Source organism: Oncorhynchus clarkii, chromosome 26 (genome assembly GCF_045791955.1).
Source record: "Oncorhynchus clarkii lewisi isolate Uvic-CL-2024 chromosome 26, UVic_Ocla_1.0, whole genome shotgun sequence".
In the NCBI taxonomy this organism is placed as follows: Eukaryota; Metazoa; Chordata; class Actinopteri; order Salmoniformes; family Salmonidae; genus Oncorhynchus; species Oncorhynchus clarkii.
The window spans coordinates 45,595,146-45,616,592 of NC_092172.1; the positions used below are offsets into that span (position 1 = coordinate 45,595,146).

The 21,447-nt window shown below is 39.6% G+C and overlaps 1 protein-coding gene across 1 annotated transcript in view; it reads right to left on the reverse strand.

Annotated features, from left to right (window-relative positions):
• The window catches only part of LOC139384635 (b(0,+)-type amino acid transporter 1-like), a 162,586-nt gene extending 141,367 nt beyond the window's left edge, over window positions 1-21,219 (reverse strand). Inside the window, exon 1 of the mRNA XM_071129450.1 lies at window positions 21,157-21,219. Coding sequence (XP_070985551.1) covers window positions 21,157-21,219 — 63 coding nt within the window. The remainder of the gene's footprint in view (window positions 1-21,156) is intronic.
• Between the last annotated feature and the right edge of the window lie 228 nt (window positions 21,220-21,447).

The following is a 21,447-nucleotide window of genomic DNA, read 5'->3' on the forward strand; positions in this document are numbered from 1 at the left end:
ATTATTATGTCTAGTTAGGTAAAGTAACGTACAGGAAGTGGATAATTATTATGTCTAGTTAGGTAAAGTAACGTACAGGAAGTGGATAATATATCCCTGTGACAATAGAACTCGGTTGACAAGCCATCTGTCAAAGCTTAGCGCTAATTCCAATCGCCTTCATCACGGCATTTGGTTCCTTTATATGGCGACAGCGCTAATCGTTGGGTATGACATTTAGTTTCGATGTTAATAAGCCCGACTGTACTGTATTGTGGTGGATTTGGTGCAAAGCTTAGTGGGTCTGCTAGTATTAATCAAGGAATAAACATGACCCCGGTTCTTCTAAGAACTATACTGATGTAGGTTATCGTAGGGCAAAGGGGACACCAAGGTCGTCTATCAAAACACATGGCTCAGTACAAAGCTGAATTGATGTTGCTTGAATGAAGGAACAAACATCCTTACTAATTTGGGTTGGAGTATAAGAATGAAGCAACACATTCTCACTGATCTGGGTTGGAGTATTAGAATGAATGAAGCAACACATCCTCACTGATCTGGGTTGGAGTATTAGATTGAATGAAGCAACACATCCTCACTGATCTGGGTTGGAGTATTAGATTGAATGAAGCAACACATTCTCACTGATCTGGGTTGGTGTATTAGATTGAATGAAGCAACACATTCCTACTGATCTGGGTTGGAGTATTAGATTGAATGAAGCAACACATCCTCACTGATCTGGGTTGGAGTATTAGATTGAATGAAGCAACACATCCTCACTGATCTGGGTTGGAGTATTAGATTGAATGAAGCAACACATTCCTACTGATCTGGGTTGGAGTATTAGATTGAATGAAGCAACACATCCTCACTGATCTGGGTTGGAGTATTAGAATGAATGAAGCAACACATCCTCACTGATCTGGGTTGGAGTATTAGATTGAATGAAGCAACACATCCTCACTGATCTGGGTTGGAGTATTAGATTGAATGAAGCAACACATTCTCACTGATCTGGGTTGGTGTATTAGATTGAATGAAGCAACACATTCCTACTGATCTGGGTTGGAGTATTAGATTGAATGAAGCAACACATTCTCACTGATCTGGGTTGGTGTATTAGATTGAATGAAGCAACACATTCCTACTGATCTGGGTTGGAGTAGGACAGGGGAGGGAAACTTCTTATCCTGGAGGAAGGGCAGTAGATTAATGTTTTGTTTCAGTCCAACAGTCTCAGTTGGTTTTGTTCCAGTCCTACAGTCTCAGTTGGTTTTGTTCCAGTCCTACAGTCTCAGTTGGTTTTGTTCCAGTCCTACAGTCTCAGTTGGTTTTGTTCCAGTCCTACAGTCTCAGTTGGTTTTGTTCCAGTCCTACAGTCTCAGTTGGTTTTGTTCCAGTCCTACAGTCTCAGTTGGTTTTGTTCCAGTCCTACAGTCTCAGTTGGTTTTGTTTCAGTCCTACAGTCTCAGTTGGTTTTGTTTCAGTCCTACAGTCTCAGTTGGTTTTGTTCCAGTCCTAAAGTCTCAGTTGGTTTTGTTCCAGTCCTACAGTCTCAGTTGGTTTTGTTCCAGTCCTACAGTCTCAGTTGAAGCCTCTGAACGTTGCATCCAAGGTCATCCAGCAAAACACTCCTTCAGGGTCAAAGCCAGGAAGCCTCTTCAGAGTCAAAGCCAGGAAGCCTCTTCAGGGTCAAAGCCAGGAATTCTCTTCAGAGGCAAAGCCAGGAAACCTCTTCAGGGTCAAGGCAAGGAATTCTCTTCAGAGTCAAGGCCAGGAAGCATTCCCAGAGTCAAGGCCAGGAAGCCTCTTCAGAGTCAAAGCCAGGAAGCCTCTTCAGAGTCAAAGCCAGGAAGCCTCTTCAGCGTCAAGGCCAGGAAGCCTCTTCAGAGTCAAAGCCAGGAAGCCTCTTCAGCGTCAAGGCCAGGAAGCATTCCCAGAGTCAAGGCCAGGAAGACTCTTCAGCGTCAAAGCCAGGAAGCCTCTTCAGTTGGATTTCATTAGAGGTCACAGCTTAGACCTTCTATAACCCACAACCATTTAACCTTTGTTTTCAGAGTTATAATGAAAATCCCCATGCTGTTAAATTGGCCAATACCAGCTGCAGTGTGGTCTGGGCTCAGTCATGCTAATAATGTCCATTAGTGTGTTAATCATGGATTTATTTAAGTGCAGACATTCTTTGACCCTGGATCATACGTCAGACCACAAGCCTTTGTTCTGCCAATGAAAGTGGGGGAAAACCCGCCTCACAAAGCCTCCTGCGTCACAAATGGCACCCTATTCCCTACGTATGAAACTATGGGCCCTGGTCAAAAGTAGTGCACTACCCTATAGACCTTTGTCTAAAATATACACTACCCTATGGGCCCTGGTCAAAAGTAGTGCACTATGTACAGTGCCTTTAGAAGGTAGTCAAAGGCCTTGACTTTTTCCCTATTTTGTTGTGTTACAGGCTGAATATGAAATGGATTAAAAATATATATATAATTGTCATGGATTAATTTATTTATATTTTTATGTTAAATGTCACTGATCTACACACAATACCCCATAATGTCAAAATGGAATTTTGTTTTTAGAAATGTTTACAAATTAATTACAAATTAAAATCTGAAATGACTTGAGTCAACAAGTATTCAACCCTTTTGTTAATGGCAAACCTAAACATGTCCAGGAGTAAAAATATGCTTAACAAGTCACATGATAAGTTGAATGGACTCACTCTGTGTGCATTTAATAGTGTTTGATCATGATTGTTGAATGACTACCTCGTCTCTGTACAACACAGAACATGTTAATTTACAACACAGAACATGTTCATTTACAACACAGAACATGTTCATTTACAACACAGAACATGTTCATTTACAACACAGAACATGTTCATTTACAACACAGAACATGTTAATTTACTGAAGTAACCTTTATTTTACCTTTAATTAACGAGGCAAGTCAGTTAATTAATTAAGAACAAATTCTTCCTTTCAACGACGACCTTCCACAAGTTCAGGAGTAAAAAATTGTGCTTTTAATTAACAAGTCACATAATAAGTTGCATGGACTCACTCTGTGTGTAATAATAGTGTTTGATCATGATTGTTGAATGACTACCTCGTTTCTGTACCCTCACACATACAATTATCTGTAAGGTGCCTCAATCGAACAGTGAATTTCAAACACAGATTCAACCACAAAGACCAAGGAGGTTTTCCAACGCCTCACAAAGAAGGGCACCTATTGGTAGATGGGTAAAACATAAAAAAACATGGTGAAGTTATTAATTACACTTTGGATGGTCTATCAATACACCCAGTCACTACAAGGATACATGGGGTCCTTCCTAACTCAGTTGCCGGGGAGGAAGGAAACCGCTCAGGGAGTTTAATGGCTTTGATAGGAGAGAACTGAGGATGGACAACAACACTGTAGTTATTCCACCATTCTAACCGACTTGACAGAGTGAAAAGAAGGAATAAAAATATTCCAAAACGTGCATCCTGTTTGCAACAAGCCACTAAAGTAAAACTGCAAATGGAATTGGCAAAGAAATTAACTTTACGTCCTAAATTCAAGGCCTTCTGTTTTCCAACACAATACATCACCGTGTACCACTCTCCATATTATCAGGAATGGTGGTGGCTACATCATGTTATGGGTATGCTTGTCATCTCCAAGGATGATAAAGGGGTTCTTCAAGGTCACATTCTGGGAGATAACAGTAACAACTGTTGGGAGACAAATCTCTCCTCCATGACCTCCCGTTGGATAGGTCACAGAGTGCATGTGTGTTAGTGTGTGTGTGTGTTTGTGTGTGTGTGTGGGTGTGTGTTAGTGTGTGTGTGTGTGTATTAGTGATGCACGGGTTGACTCATAACCTGCATTCCCCACGGTTATATCCGTGGAGCAGATATATAAAACAATGCCATACAAATTCCTAAATGTATAATTCTTGTTCAGTTCATGTCTGTAGGCAACATTAAGCTTTTTCTTTCATTATTTCTATCTAGTGTGTAGTCTCAGCTATAGAGTCTAACTGTATCTAGTGTGTAGTCTCAGCTATAGAGTCTAACTGTATCTAGTGTGTAGTCTCAGCTATAGAGTCTAACTGTATCTAGTGTTAGTGTGTAGTCTCAGCTATAGAGTCTAACTGTATCTAGTGTGTAGTCTCAGATATAGAGTCTAACTGTATCTAGTGTGTAGTCTCAGCTATAGAGTCTAACTGTATCTAGTGTTAGTGTGTAGTCTCAGCTATAGAGTCTAACTGTATCTAGTGTGTAGTCTCAGATATAGAGTCTAACTGTATCTAGTGTGTAGTCTCAGCTATAGAGTCTAACTGTATCTAGTGTGTAGTCTCAGATATAGAGTCTAACTGTATCTAGTGTGTAGTCTCAGCTATAGAGTCTAACTGTATCTAGTGTGTAGTCTCAGCTATAGAGTCTAACTGTATCTAGTGTGTAGTCTCAGCTATAGAGTCTAACTGTATCTAGTGTGTAGTCTCAGCTATAGAGTCTAACTGTATCTAGTGTGTAGTCTCAGCTATAGAGTCTAACTGTATCTAGTGTGTAGTCTCAGCTATAGAGTCTAACTGTATCTAGTGTGTAGTCTCAGCTATAGAGTCTAACTGTATCTAGTGTGTAGTCTCAGCTATAGAGTCTAACTGTATCTAGTGTGTAGTCTCAGCTATAGAGTCTAACTGTATCTAGTGTTAGTGTGTAGTCTCAGCTATAGAGTCTAACTGTATCTAGTGTGTAGTCTCAGCTATAGAGTCTAACTGTATCTAGTGTGTAGTCTCAGATATAGAGTCTAACTGTATCTAGTGTGTAGTCTCAGCTATAGAGTCTAACTGTATCTAGTGTGTAGTCTCAGCTATAGGGTCTAACTGTATCTAGTGTGTAGTCTCAGCTATAGAGTCTAACTGTATCTAGTGTTAGTGTGTAGTCTCAGCTATAGAGTCTAACTGTATCTAGTGTGTAGTCTCAGCTATAGAGTCTAACTGTATCTAGTGTGTAGTCTCAGCTATAGAGTCTAACTGTATCTAGTGTGTAGTCTCAGATATAGAGTCTAACTGTATCTAGTGTGTAGTCTCAGCTATAGAGTCTAACTGTATCTAGTGTGTAGTCTCAGCTATAGAGTCTAACTGTATCTAGTGTGTAGTCTCAGCTATAGAGTCTAACTGTATCTAGTGTGTAGTCTCAGCTATAGAGTCTAACTGTATCTAGTGTTAGTGTGTAGTCTCAGCTATAGAGTCTAACTGTATCTAGTGTGTAGTCTCAGCTATAGAGTCTAACTGTATCTAGTGTGTAGTCTCAGATATAGAGTCTAACTGTATCTAGTGTGTAGTCTCAGCTATAGAGTCTAACTGTATCTAGTGTGTAGTCTCAGCTATAGGGTCTAACTGTATCTAGTGTGTAGTCTCAGCTATAGAGTCTAACTGTATCTAGTGTTAGTGTGTAGTCTCAGCTATAGAGTCTAACTGTATCTAGTGTGTAGTCTCAGCTATAGAGTCTAACTGTATCTAGTGTGTAGTCTCAGCTATAGAGTCTAACTGTATCTAGTGTGTAGTCTCAGATATAGAGTCTAACTGTATCTAGTGTGTAGTCTCAGCTATAGAGTCTAACTGTATCTAGTGTGTAGTCTCAGATATAGAGTCTAACTGTATCTAGTGTGTAGTCTCAGCTATAGGGTCTAACTGTATCTAGTGTGTAGTCTCAGCTATAGAGTCTAACTCTATCTAGTGTTAGTGTGTAGTCTCAGCTATAGAGTCTAACTGTATCTAGTGTGTAGTCTCAGCTATAGAGTCTAACTGTATCTAGTGTGTAGTCTCAGCTATAGAGTCTAACTGTATCTAGTGTGTAGTCTCAGCTATAGAGTCTAACTGTATCTAGTGTGTAGTCTCAGCTATAGAGTCTAACTGTATCTAGTGTGTAGTCTCAGCTATAGAGTCTAACTGTATCTAGTGTGTAGTCTCAGCTATAGAGTCTAACTGTATCTAGTGTGTAGTCTCAGCTATAGAGTCTAACTGTATCTAGTGTGTAGTCTCAGCTATAGAGTCTAACTGTATCTAGTGCTAGTGTGTAGTCTCAGCTATGGAGTCTAACTGTATCTAGTGTGTAGTCTCAGCTATAGAGTCTAACTGTATCTAGTGTTAGTGTGTAGTCTCAGCTATATAGTCTAACTGTATCTAGTGTGTAGTCTCAGCTATAGAGTCTAACTGTATCTAGTGTGTAGTCTCAGATATAGAGTCTAACTGTATCTAGTGTGTAGTCTCAGCTATAGAGTCTAACTGTATCTAGTGTGTAGTCTCAGCTATAGAGTCTAACTGTATCTAGTGTGTAGTCTCAGCTATAGAGTCTAACTGTATCTAGTGTGTAGTCTCAGCTATAGAGTCTAACTGTATCTAGTGCTAGTGTGTAGTCTCAGCTATGGAGTCTAACTGTATCTAGTGTGTAGTCTCAGCTATAGAGTCTAACTGTATCTAGTGTTAGTGTGTAGTCTCAGCTATATAGTCTAACTGTATCTAGTGTGTAGTCTCAGCTATAGAGTCTAACTGTATCTAGTGTGTAGTCTCAGATATAGAGTCTAACTGTATCTAGTGTGTAGTCTCAGCTATAGAGTCTAACTGTATCTAGTGTGTAGTCTCAGCTATAGAGTCTAACTGTATCTAGTGTGTAGTCTCAGCTATAGAGTCTAACTGTATCTAGTGTGTAGTCTCAACTATAGAGTCTAACTGTATCTAGTGTGTAGTCTCAGCTATAGAGTCTAACTGTATCTAGTGTGTAGTCTCAGCTATAGAGTCTAACTGTATCTAGTGTGTAGTCTCAGCTATAGAGTCTAACTGTATCTAGTGTGTAGTCTCAGCTATAGAGTCTAACTGTATCTAGTGTGTAGTCTCAACTATAGAGTCTAACTGTATCTAGTGTGTAGTCTCAGCTATATAGTCTAACTGTATCTAGTGTGTAGTCTCAGCTATAGAGTCTAACTGTATCTAGTGTGTAGTCTCAGCTATAGAGTCTAACTGTATCTAGTGTGTAGTCTCAGCTATAGAGTCTAACTGTATCTAGTGTGTAGTCTCAGCTATAGAGTCTAACTGTATCTAGTGTGTAGTCTCTGCTATAGAGTCTAACTGTATCTAGTGTGTAGTCTCAGCTATAGAGTCTAACTGTATCTAGTGTGTAGTCTCAGCTATATAGTCTAACTGTATCTAGTGTGTAGTCTCAACTATAGAGTCTAACTGTATCTAGTGTGTAGTCTCAGCTATATAGTCTAACTGTATCTAGTGTGTAGTCTCAGCTATAGAGTCTAACTGTATCTAGTGTGTAGTCTCAGCTATAGAGTCTAACTGTATCTAGTGTGTAGTCTCAGCTATAGAGTCTAACTGTATCTAGTGTGTAGTCTCAGCTATAGAGTCTAACTGTATCTAGTGTGTAGTCTCTGCTATAGAGTCTAACTGTATCTAGTGTGTAGTCTCAGCTATAGAGTCTAACTGTATCTAGTGTTAGTCTGTAGTCTCAGCTATAGAGTCTAACTGTATCTAGTGTGTAGTCTCAGCTATAGAGTCTAACTGTATCTAGTGTGTAGTCTCAGCTATAGAGTCTAACTGTATCTAGTGTGTAGTCTCAGCTATAGAGTCTAACTGTATCTAGTGTTTAGTCTCAGCTATAGAGTCTAACTGTATATAGTATGTAGTCTCAGCTATAGAGTCTAACTGTATCTAGTGTGTAGTCTCAGCTATAGAGTCTAACTGTATCTAGTGTTAGTGTGTAGTCTCAGCTATATAGTCTAACTGTATCTAGTGTGTAGTCTCAGCTATAGAGTCTAACTGTATCTAGTGTGTAGTCTCAGCAATAGAGTCTAACTGTATCTAGTGTTTAGTCTCAGCTATAGGGTCTAACTGTATCTAGTGTGTAGTCTCAGCTATAGAGTCTAACTGTATCTAGTGTGTAGTCTCAGCTATAGAGTCTAACTGTATCTAGTGTGTAGTCTCAGCTATAGAGCCTAACTGTATCTAGTGTGTAGTCTCAGCTATAGAGTCTAACTGTATCTAGTGTGTAGTCTCAGCTATAGAGTCTAACTGTATCTAGTGTGTAGTCTCAGCTATAGAGTCTAACTGTATCTAGTGTGTAGTCTCAGCTATAGAGTCTAACTGTATCTAGTGTGTAGTCTCAGCTATATAGTCTAACTGTATCTAGTGTTAGTGTGTAGTCTCAGCTATAGAGTCTAACTGTATCTAGTGTGTAGTCTCAGCTATAGGGTCTAACTGTATCTAGTGTGTTGTCTCAGCTATAGAGTCTAACTGTATCTAGTGTGTAGTCTCAGCTATAGAGTCTAACTGTATCTAGTGTTAGTGTGTAGTCTCAGCTATAGAGTCTAACTGTATCTAGTCTTAGTGTGTAGTCTCAGCTATAGAGTCTAACTGTACCTAGTGTGTAGTCTCAGCTGTAGAGTCTAACTGTATCTAGTGTGTAGTCTCAGCTATAGAGTCTAACTGTATCTAGTGTGTAGTCTCAGCTATAGAGTCTAACTGTATCTAGTGTGTAGTCTCAGCTATAGAGTCTAACTGTATCTAGTGTGTAGTCTCAGCTATATAGTCTAACTGTATCTAGTGTTAGTGTGTAGTCTCAGCTATAGAGTCTAACTGTATCTAGTGTGTAGTCTCAGCTATAGGGTCTAACTGTATCTAGTGTGTAGTCTCAGCTATAGAGTCTAACTGTATCGAGTGTTAGTGTGTAGTCTCAGCTATAGAGTCTAACTGTATCTAGTCTTAGTGTGTAGTCTCAGCTATAGAGTCTAACTGTACCTAGTGTGTAGTCTCAGCTATAGAGTCTAACTGTATCTAGTGTGTAGTCTCAACTATAGAGTCTAACTGTATCTAGTGTGTAGTCTCAACTATAGAGTCTAACTGTATCTAGTGTGTAGTCTCAGCTATATAGTCTAACTGTATCTAGTGTGTAGTCTCAGCTATAGAGTCTAACTGTATCTAGTGTCAGTGTGTAGTCTCAGCTATAGAGTCTAACTGTATCTAGTCTTAGTGTGTAGTCTCAGCTATAGAGTCTAACTGTATCTAGTGTGTAGTCTCAGCTATAGAGTCTAACTGCATCTAGTGTTAGTGTTTAGTCTCAGCTATAGAGTCTAACTGTATCTAGTGTTAGTGTGTAGTCTCAGATATAGAGTCTAACTGTATTTAGTGTGTAGTCTCAGCTATAGAGTCTAACTGTATCTAGTGTGTAGTCTCAGCTATAGAGTCTAACTGTATCTAGTGTGTAGTCTCAGATATAGAGTCTAACTGTATCTAGTGTGTAGTCTCAGCTATAGAGTCTAACTGTATCTAGTGTGTAGTCTCAGCTATAGAGTCTAACTGTATCTAGTGTTAGTGTGTAGTCTCAGCTATAGAGTCTAACTGTATCTAGTGTGTAGTCTCAGCTATAGGGTCTAACTGTATCTAGTGTGTAGTCTCAGCTATAGAGTCTAACTGTATCTAGTGTTAGTGTGTAGTCTCAGCTATAGAGTCTAACTGTATCTAGTGTGTAGTCTCAGCTATAGAGTCTAACTGTATCTAGTGTGTAGTCTCAGCTATATAGTCTAACTGTATCTAGTGTGTAGTCTCAGCTATAGAGTCTAACTGTATCTAGTGTGTAGTCTCAGCTATAGAGTCTAACTGTATCTAGTGTGTAGTCTCATCTATATAGTCTAACTGTATCTAGTGTGTAGTCTCAGCTATAGAGTCTAACTGTATCTAGTGTGTAGTCTCAGCTATAGAGTCTAACTGTATCTAGTGTTTAGTCTCAGCTATAGGGTCTAACTGTATCTAGTGTGTAGTCTCAGCTATAGAGTCTAACTGTATCTAGTGTGTAGTCTCAGCTATAGAGTCTAACTGTATCTAGTGTGTAGTCTCAGCTATAGGGTCTAACTGTATCTAGTGTTTAGTCTCAGCTATAGGGTCTAACTGTATCTAGTGTGTAGTCTCAGCTATAGAGTCTAACTGTATCTAGTGTGTAGTCTCAGCTATAGAGTCTAGCTGTATCTAGTGTGTAGTCTCAGCTATAGAGTCTAACAGTATCTAGTGTTAGTGTGTAGTCTCAGCTATAGAGCCTAACTGTATCTAGTGTGTAGTCTCAGCTATAGAGTCTAACTGTATCTAGTGTGTAGTCTCAGCTATAGAGTCTAACTGTATCTAGTGTGTAGTCTCAGCTATAGAGTCTAACTGTATCTAGTGTGTAGTCTCAGCTATAGAGTCTAACTGTATCTAGTGTGTAGTCTCAGCTATAGAGTCTAACTGTATCTATTGTTAGTGTGTAGTCTCAGCTATAGAGTCTAACTGTATCTAGTGTGTAGTCTCAGCTATAGGGTCTAACTGTATCTAGTGTGTTGTCTCAGCTATAGAGTCTAACTGTATCTAGTGTGTAGTCTCAGCTATAGAGTCTAACTGTATCTAGTGTTAGTGTGTAGTCTCAGCTATAGAGTCTAACTGTATCTAGTCTTAGTGTGTAGTCTCAGCTATAGAGTCTAACTGTACCTAGTGTGTAGTCTCAGCTATAGAGTCTAACTGTATCTAGTGTGTAGTCTCAGCTATAGAGTCTAACTGTATCTAGTGTGTAGTCTCAGCTATAGAGTCTAACTGTATCTAGTGTGTAGTCTCAGCTATAGAGTCTAACTGTATCTAGTGTGTAGTCTCAGCTATATAGTCTAACTGTATCTAGTGTTAGTGTGTAGTCTCAGCTATAGAGTCTAACTGTATCTAGTGTGTAGTCTCAGCTATAGGGTCTAACTGTATCTAGTGTGTAGTCTCAGCTATAGAGTCTAACTGTATCTAGTGTGTAGTCTCAGCTATAGAGTCTAACTGTATCTAGTGTTAGTGTGTAGTCTCAGCTATAGAGTCTAACTGTATCTAGTCTTTGTGTGTAGTCTCAGCTATAGAGTCTAACTGTACCTAGTGTGTAGTCTCAGCTATAGAGTCTAACTGTATCTAGTGTGTAGTCTCAACTATAGAGTCTAACTGTATCTAGTGTGTAGTCTCAACTATAGAGTCTAACTGTATCTAGTGTGTAGTCTCAGCTATATAGTCTAACTGTATCTAGTGTGTAGTCTCAGCTATAGAGTCTAACTGTATCTAGTGTCAGTGTGTAGTCTCAGCTATAGAGTCTAACTGTATCTAGTCTTAGTGTGTAGTCTCAGCTATAGAGTCTAACTGTATCTAGTGTGTAGTCTCAGCTATAGAGTCTAACTGCATCTAGTGTTAGTGTTTAGTCTCAGCTATAGAGTCTAACTGTATCTAGTGTTAGTGTGTAGTCTCAGATATAGAGTCTAACTGTATTTAGTGTGTAGTCTCAGCTATAGAGTCTAACTGTATCTAGTGTGTAGTCTCAGCTATAGAGTCTAACTGTATCTAGTGTGTAGTCTCAGATATAGTCTAACTGTATCTAGTGTGTAGTCTCAGCTATAGAGTCTAACTGTATCTAGTGTGTAGTCTCAGCTATAGAGTCTAACTGTATCTAGTGTTAGTGTGTAGTCTCAGCTATAGAGTCTAACTGTATCTAGTGTGTAGTCTCAGCTATAGGGTCTAACTGTATCTAGTGTGTAGTCTCAGCTATAGAGTCTAACTGTATCTAGTGTTAGTGTGTAGTCTCAGCTATAGAGTCTAACTGTATCTAGTGTGTAGTCTCAGCTATAGAGTCTAACTGTATCTAGTGTGTAGTCTCAGCTATATAGTCTAACTGTATCTAGTGTGTAGTCTCAGCTATAGAGTCTAACTGTATCTAGTGTGTAGTCTCAGCTATAGAGTCTAACTGTATCTAGTGTGTAGTCTCATCTATATAGTCTAACTGTATCTAGTGTGTAGTCTCAGCTATAGAGTCTAACTGTATCTAGTGTGTAGTCTCAGCTATAGAGTCTAACTGTATCTAGTGTTAGTGTGTAGTCTCAGCTATAGAGTCTAACTGTATCTAGTGTGTAGTCTCAGCTATAGAGTCTAACTGTATCTAGTGTGTAGTCTCAGCTATAGAGTCTAACTGTATCTAGTGTTAGTGTGTAGTCTCAGCTATAGAGTCTAACTGTATCTAGTGTGTAGTCTCAGCTATAGAGTCTAACTGTATCTAGTGTGTAGTCTCAGCTATAGAGTCTAACTGTATCTAGTGTGTAGTCTCAGCTATAGAGTCTAACTGTATCTAGTGTGTAGTCTCAGCTATAGAGTCTAACTGTATCTAGTGTGTAGTCTCAGCTATAGAGTCTAACTGTATCTAGTGTGTAGTCTCAGCTATAGAGTCTAACTGTATCTAGTGTGTAGTCTCAGCTATAGAGTCTAACTGTATCTAGTGTTAGTGTGTAGTCTCAGCTATATAGTCTAACTGTATCTAGTGTGTAGTCTCAGCTATAGAGTCTAACTGTATCTAGTGTGTAGTCTCAGCTATAGAGTCTAACTGTATCTAGTGTTTAGTCTCAGCTATAGGGTCTAACTGTATCTAGTGTGTAGTCTCAGCTATAGAGTCTAACTGTATCTAGTGTGTAGTCTCAGCTATAGGGTCTAACTGTATCTAGTGTTTAGTCTCAGCTATAGGGTCTAACTGTATCTAGTGTGTAGTCTCAGCTATAGAGTCTAACTGTATCTAGTGTGTAGTCTCAGCTATAGAGTCTAGCTGTATCTAGTGTGTAGTCTCAGCTATAGAGTCTAACTGTATCTAGTGTTAGTGTGTAGTCTCAGCTATAGGGTCTAACTGTATCTAGTGTGTAGTCTCAGCTATAGAGTCTAACTGTATCTAGTGTTAGTGTGTAGTCTCAGCTATAGAGTCTAACTGTATCTAGTGTTAGTGTGTAGTCTCAGCTATAGAGTCTAACTGTATCTAGTGTGTAGTCTCAGCTATAGAGTCTAACTGTATCTAGTGTGTAGTCTCAGCTATAGAGTCTAACTGTATCTAGTGTGTAGTCTCAGCTATAGAGTCTAACAGTATCTAGTGTTAGTGTGTAGTCTCAGCTATAGAGTCTAACTGTATCTAGTGTGTAGTCTCAGCTATAGAGTCTAACTGTATCTAGTGTGTAGTCTCAGCTATAGAGTCTAACTGTATCTAGTGTGTAGTCTCAGCTATAGAGTCTAACTGTATCTAGTGTTAGTGTGTAGTCTCAGCTATAGGGTCTAATTGTATCTAGTGTGTAGTCTCAGCTATAGAGTCTAACTGTATCTAGTGTGTAGTCTCAGCTATAGACTCTAACTGTATCTAGTGTGTAGTCTCAGCTATAGGGTCTAACTGTATCTAGTGTTAGTGTGTAGTCTCAGCTATAGAGTCTAACTGTATCTAGTGTTAGTGTTTAGTCTCAGCTATATAGTCTAACTGTATCTAGTGTTAGTGTGTAGTCTCAGCTATAGAGTCTAACTGTATCTAGTGTGTAGTCTCAGCTATAGAGTCTAACTGTATCTAGTGTGTAGTCTCAGCTATAGAGTCTAACTGTATCTAGTGTGTAGTCTCTGCTATAGAGTAACTGTATCTAGTGTTAGTGTGTAGTCTCAGCTATAGGGTCTAACTGTATCTAGTGTGTAGTCTCTGCTATAGAGTCTAACTGTATCTAGTGTTAGTGTGTAGTCTCAGCTATAGGGTCTAACTGTATCTAGTGTTAGTTTGTAGTCTCAGCTATAGAGTCTAACTGTATCTAGTGTTAGTGTGTAGTCTCAGCTATAGAGTCTAACTGTATCTAGTGTTAGTGTTTAGTCTCAGCTATAGGGTCTAACTGTATCTAGTGTTAGTGTGTAGTCTCAGCTATAGAGTCTAACTGTATCTAGTGTGTAGTCTCAGCTATAGAGTCTAACTGTATCTAGTGTGTAGTCTCAGCTATAGAGTCTAACTGTATCTAGTGTGTAGTCTCTGCTATAGAGTCTAACTGTATCTAGTGTTAGTGTGTAGTCTCAGCTATAGAGTATAACTGTATCTAGTGTGTAGTCTCAGCTATAGAGTCTAACTGTATCTAGTGTGTAGTATCAGCTATAGAGTCTAACTGTATCTAGTGTGTAGTCTCAGCTATAGAGTCTAACTGTATCTAGTGTGTAGTCTCTGCTATAGAGTCTAACTGTATCTAGTGTTAGTGTGTAGTCTCAGCTATAGGGTCTAACTGTATCTAGTGTGTAGTCTCAGCTATAGGGTCTAACTGTATCTAGTGTTTAGTCTCAGCTATAGAGTCTAACTGCATCTAGTGTGTAGTCTCAGCTATAGAGTCTAACTGTATCTAGTGTGTAGTCTCAGCTATAGAGTCTAACTGTATCTAGTGTGTATTCTCCGCTATACAACCGTAGGGACTGCGGGTTATGAGTCAACCCGTGCATCACTAATACACACACACACACACACACACACACACACACACACACACACACACACACACACACACACACACACACACACACACACACACACACACACACACACACACACACTCTGTGACCTATCCAACGGGAGGTCGAGATTTGGCTCCCAACAGTTGTTACTGTTATCTCCCAGAATGAGACCTTGAAGAACCCCTTATCATCCTTGGAGATGACAAGCATACCCATAACATGATGTAGTAACCACCATTCCTGAAAATATGGAGGTTGGTTCACAGTGAGTGGTACTTATTTTTTTACCCATCTACCATCTATCTTTGTGAGGCGTTGGAAAACCTCCTTGGTCTTTGTGGTTGAATCTGTGTTTGAAATTCACTGTTCGATTGATGGACCTTACAGATAATTGTCTGTGTGAGGTACATAGACGAGGTAGTCATTCAACAATCATGATCAAACACTATTATTACACACAGAGTGAGTCCATTCAACTTATTATGTGACTTGTTAAAAGCACATTTTTTACTCCTGAACTTGTGGAAGGTCGTCGTTGAAAGGAAGAATTGGTTCTTAATTAATTAACTGACTTGCCTCGTTAATTAAAGGTAAAATAAAGGTTAAAATGTTAAAATGTTCTGTGTTGTAAATTAACATGTTCTGTGTTGTAAATTAACATGTTCTGTGTTGTAAATTAACATGTTCTGTGTTGTAAATTAACATGTTCTGTGTTGTAAATTAAAATGTTCTGTGTTGTAAATTAACATGTTCTGTGTTGTAAATTAACATGTTCTGTGTTGTAAATTAACATGTTCTGTGTTGTAAATTAAAATGTTCTGTGTTGCCTCTCAGAATAACATTGACGTTTTCACAGACACGGTGACTGAGTTCATCAGGAAGTGTAAAGGGGATGTTTTTTCCTGCTGTGACTTTTAAAAACCTGATTCTGGGCGGAGGCTGGCTAGGGGTGACTGTTTTAACAGTCTGAGAGCCTGGAATCTGTTTCTCAGTCTCTCGGTCCCTGCTTTGATGCACCTGTACGGTCTCCTCCTTCTAGATGGTAGCAGGGTGAACAGGATGTGGCTCGGGGTGGCTCAAGGTCCTTGATGATCTTCTTGGCCTTTCTTTGACACTGGGTGCTGTAGATGTTCTGGAGGGTGAGCAGTGCACCACAAACACACCTAAACACACACACTAGTGATGCTGTTTCTTCACTAGGACCCGACCGCAATTGCTAATAAACAATCCGTGAAAATCTGAGGCCTGCACCCGACCTTAACCCGTCAAAAATAGAAAATGCGTTGTACAGTCAGAGATGGCGGAACAATTTTTGGACAGGCTTTTTTAGACAGGCCTGGAATTCATGCTCATCATTTCTGACATTTTGGTGGAAGGCTATTTATTAGTTAACTTGTCTATTAATGAGATACATGCAGCTCCTCTTCTGTCATTACTTGTTGCCCTAGAAGACTAAATAAAACCCTATTGCTCAACAGAATAGATACATGCAGCTCCTCTTCTGTCATTACTTGTTGCCGTAAAAGACTAAATAAAACCCTATTGCTCAACAGAATAATGTCATAGATACATGCAGCTCCTCTTCTGTCATTACTTGTTGCCCTAGAAGACTAAATAAAACCCTATTGCTCAACAGAATAGATACATGCAGCTCCTCTTCTGTCATTACTTGTTGCCCTAGAAGACTAAATAAAACCCTATTGCTCAACAGAATAATGTCATAGATACATGCAGCTCCTCTTCTGTCATTACTTGTTGCCCTAGAAGACTAAATAAAACCCTATTGCTCAACAGAATAGATACATGCAGCTCCTCTTCTGTCATTACTTGTTGCCCTAGAAGACTAAATAAAACCCTATTGCTCAACAGAATAATGTCATAGATACATGCAGCTCCTCTTCTGTCATTACTTGTTGCCCTAGAAGACTAAATAAAACCCTATTGGTCAACAGAATGATGTCATCAATCTAAGTTGACATTGATAACGTTTGTTTCCTCTTTCATCTCTGCTTCTCTCACACAACAAATATGTTTATAGACCGGGGAGAAAATGCAACAACTCCATTTTCGGAGCAAAAATATCCAAATGAAAACAGTTTTTTACCGGTTTTAAGGAAATTAAAGGTCTTAAAATGACCCAATTTGTATTTTTTTACAATTTCAGTTCGGCTTGGATGCATATTTTATGTGGCTGAAATACGATCCACCTTTATGATTATGTTAAAGATAGCACATTTACAGACGGTCCCTAACTACACACTCACATTCTTTCTAGATGCTGATAAAGATAGCACCTTTACAGACAGTCCCTAACTACACACTCACATTCTTTCTAGATGCTGATAAAGATAGCACCTTTACAGACGGTCCCTAACTCCACACTCACATTCTCTCTAGATGCTGATAAAGATAGCACCTTTACAGACGGTCCCTAACTCCACACTCACATTCTCTCTAGATGCTGATAAAGATAGCACCTTTACAGACGGTCCCTAACTCCACACTCACATTCTCTCTAGATGCTGATAAAGATAGCACCTTTACAGACGGTCCCTAACTCCACACTCACATTCTCTCTAGATGCTGATAAAGATAGCACCTTTACAGACGGTCCGTAACTCCACACTCACATTCTCTCTAGATGCCGATAAAGATAGCACCTTTACAGACGGTCCCTAACTCCACACTCACATTCTCTCTAGATGCTGATAAAGATAGCACCTTTACAGACGGTCCCTAACTACACACTCACATTCTCTCTAGATGCTGATAAAGATAGCACCTTTACAGACGGTCCCTAACTACACACTCACATTCTCTCTAGATGCTGATAAAGATAGCACCTTTACAGATGGTCCCTAACTACACACTCACATTCTCTCTAGATGCTGATAAAGATAGCACCTTTACACACGGTCCCTAACTACACACTCACATTCTCTCTAGATGCTGATAAAGATAGCACCTTTACAGATGGTCCCTAACTACACACTCACATTCTCTCTAGATGCTGATAAAGATAGCACCTTTACACACGGTCCCTAACTACACACTCACATTCTCTCTAGATGCTGATAAACATAGCACCTTTACAGACGGTCCCTAACTACACACTCACATTCTCTCTAGATGCTAATAAATATAGCACCTTTACAGACGGTCCCTAACTACACACTCACATTCTCTCTAGATGCTGATAAAGATAGCACCTTTACAGACGGTCCCTAACTACACACTCACATTCTCTCTAGATGCTGATAAAGATAGCGCCGTCATTTCTACAGATGGTCCCTAACCTCAAATTCATTCTCTCAAGATGCCCGAAAATAAATAAGTCATACTTCTCCACTCTTGTTCCCGGTTTCCTGCGCTGAACCTTAGTCAGGTTTTAATAGTCACAGTGGGTAGGTTTTAATAGTCACAGTTGGAACAACAACCCCTTTACACTTCCTGATGAACTCAGTCACCGTGTTTGTGCGTCTATGTTATTCTGAGAGGCAACCCAGAACATTATTTATTTTATGTTACCTTTATTTAACTGGGCAAGTCATTTAAGAACAAATTCTTATTTACAATGACGGCCTACCCCTATGGGACTCCCAATCACGGCCGGTTGTGATACAGCCTGGAATCGAACCAAGGTCTGTAGTGACACCTCTAGCACTGAGATGCAGTGCCTTAGACCGCTGCGCCACTCGGGAGCTTCAACATATCCCGGGCTCTGACATTGCTCATTCTGATATTTCTTCATTTCTTTCTTTTGGGATTATGTGGATTATTATTGTTTTATACTGCTAGGGATTATTACTGAACTGTTGGGTGTCACCCCCTGACCTTAGTTCCTTTTTTATGTCTCTAATTTGGTTGGTCATTCTATGTTGTTTTTCTATGTTTTCTATTTCTATGTGTTTGGCCTGGTATGGTTCCCAATCAGAGGCAGCTGTCTATCGTTGTCTCTGATTGAGAACCATACTTAGGTAGCCTTTTCCCACCTGGTGTTTGTGGGTAGTTGTTTCCTGTTTAGTGTGTTTCGCACCTGATGGAGCTGTTTCGGTTGTTCCTTTGTTGTTTTGGTTATTCAGTGTTCAGTTAAATAAAAATGACGCTGGTCCTCACCTTCTTCCACCAATGGCCGTTACATTGGGATTATGTTTGTATTGTTTTATACTGCTAGGGATTATTACTGCACTGTTGGGATTATGTTTGTATTGTTTTATGCTGCTAGGGATTATTACTGCACTGTTGGGATTATGTTTGTATTGTTTTATACTGCTAGGGATTATTACTGCACTGTTGGGATTATGTTTGTATTGTTTTATACTGCTAGGGATTATTACTGCACTGTTGGGATTATGTTTGTATTGTTTTATACTGCTAGGGATTATTACTGCACTGTTGGGATTATGTTTGTATTGTTTTATACTGCTAGGGATTATTACTGAACTGTTGGGATTATGTGTGTATTGTTTTATATCGCTAGGGATTATTACTGAACTGTTGGGATTATGTTTGTATTGTTTTATATTGCTAGGGATTATTACTGCACTGTTGGGATTATGTTTGTATTGTTTTATATTGCTAGGGATTATTACTGAACTGTTGGGATTATGTTTGTATTGTTTTATATTGCTAGGGATTATTACTGAACTGTTGGGATTATGTTTGTATTGTTTTATACTGCTAGGGATTATTACTGCACTGTTGGGATTATGTTTGTATTGTTTTATATTGCTAGGGATTATTACTGAACTGTTGGGATTATGTTTGTATTGTTTTATACTGCTAGGGATTATTACTGCACTGTTGGGATTATGTTTGTATTGTTTTATACTGCTAGGGATTATTACTCTAAGATTCATATGGTTTTACTGTAGGACTGGGCTGTTCTTACTGTAGGACTGGGCTGTTCTTACTGTAGGACTGGGCTGTTCTTACTGTAGGACTGGGTAGTTCTTACTGTAGGACTGGGTTGTTCTTACTGTAGGACTGGGCTGTTCTTACTGTAGGACTGGGTTGTTCTTACTGTAGGACTGGGTTGTTCTTACTGTAGGGCTGGGCTGTTCTTACTGTAGGACTGGGTTGTTCTTACTGTAGGACTGGGTTGTTCTTACTGTAGGGCTGTTCTTACTGTAGGATTGGGATGTTCTTACTGTAGGACTGGGTTGTTCTTACAGTAGGATTGGGTTGTTCTTACTGTAGGGCTGTTCTTACTGTAGGATTGGGATGTTCTTACTGTAGGACTGGGTTGTTCTTACTGTAGGACTGGGCTGTTCTTACTGTAGAACTGGGTTGTTCTTACTGTAGGGCTGTTCTTACTGTAGGACTGGGCTGTTCTTACTGTAGGACTGGGTTGTTCTTACTGTAGGACTGGGCTGTTCTTACTGTAGGACTGGGCTGTTCTTACTGTAGGACTGGGTAGTTCTTACTGTAGGACTGGGTAGTTCTTACTGTAGGACTGGGTAGTTCTTACTGTAGGACTGGGCTGTTCTTACAGTAGGATTGGGTTGTTCTTACTGTAGGGCTGTTCTTACTGTAGGACTGGGTTGTTCTTACTGTAGGACTGGGTTGTTCTTACTGTAGGACTGGGCTGTTCTTACTGTAGGACTGGGCTGTTCTTACTGTAGGACTGGGCTGTTCTTACTGTAGGACTGGGTTGTTCTTACTGTAGGACTGTTCTTACTGTAGGACTGTTCTTACTGTAGGACTGTTCTTACTGTTGAATTGGGCTGTTCTTACTGTAGGATTGGGCTGTTCTTACTGTAAGATTCAGATGGTCTTACAGGGGGATTGGGATGGTCTTACTGTAAGATTCAGATGGTTTACAGTGGGATTGGGATGGTCTTACTGTAAGATTCAGATGGTCTTACAGGGGGATTGGGATGGTCTTACTGTAAGATTCAGATGGTCTTACAGGGGGATTGGGATGGTCTTACTGTAAGATTCAAATGGTCTTACTGTAGGATTGGGATGGTCTTACTGTAAGATTCAGATGGTTTACAGTGGGATTGGGATGGTTTTACTGTAAGATTCAGATGGTCTTACAGGGGGATTGGGATGGTTTTACTGTAAGATTCAGATGGTCTTACAGGGGGATTGGGATGGTCTTACTGTAAGATTCAGATGGTCTTACTGTAGGATTGGGATGGTCTTACTGTAAGATTCAGATGGTTTACAGTGGGATTGGGATGGTTTTACTGTAAGATTCAGATGGTCTTACAGGGGGATTGGGATGGTCTTACTGTAAGATTCAGATGGTCTTACTGTAAGATTCAGATGGTCTTACTGTAAGATTCAGATGGTCTTACTATAAGATTCAGATGGTCTTACTGTAGGATTGGGATGGTCTTACTGTAAGATTCAGATGGTCTTACTGTAAGATTCAGATGGTCTTACTGTAAGATTCAGATGGTCTTACTATAAGATTCAGATGGTCTTACTGTAGGATTGGGATGGTCTTACTGTAAGATTCAGATGGTCTTACTGTAAGATTCAGATGGTCTTACTGTAGGATTGGGATGGTCTTACTGTAAGATTCAGATGGTCTTACTGTAAGATTCAGATGGTCTTACTGTAAGATTCAGATGGTCTTACTGTAGGATTGGGATGGTCTTACTGTAAGATTCAGATGGTCTTACTGTAAGATTCAGATGGTCTTACTGTAAGATTCAGATGGTCTAACTGTAAGATTCAGATGGTCTTACTGTAGGATTGGGATGGTCTTACTGTAAGATTCAGATGGTCTTACTGTAAGATTCAGATGGTCTTACTGTAAGATTCAGATGGTCTTACTGTAGGATTGAACATGTGACAACTTTCACTGGTTTTCCCATTCAGTCTTGAGCCTGATGACTCACATCCTGTCCAGGGACAGATCTCTGCTTGATGTCTCCAGGGAGACCAGAAATCAGCACAGGCATTTCTACAATGTCCTCTTCACCCTGTTAACACCTGACATCAATAGGTGGAGACAAGAAATCAGCACTGGCATTTCTACAATGCACTCTTCACCCTGTTTACACCTGACATCAATAGGTATAGTCATTAAGATGCACTCTTCACCCTGTTTACACCTGACATCAATAGGTATAGTCATTAAGATGCACTCTTCACCCTGTTAACACCTGACATCATTAAGGTGCACTCTT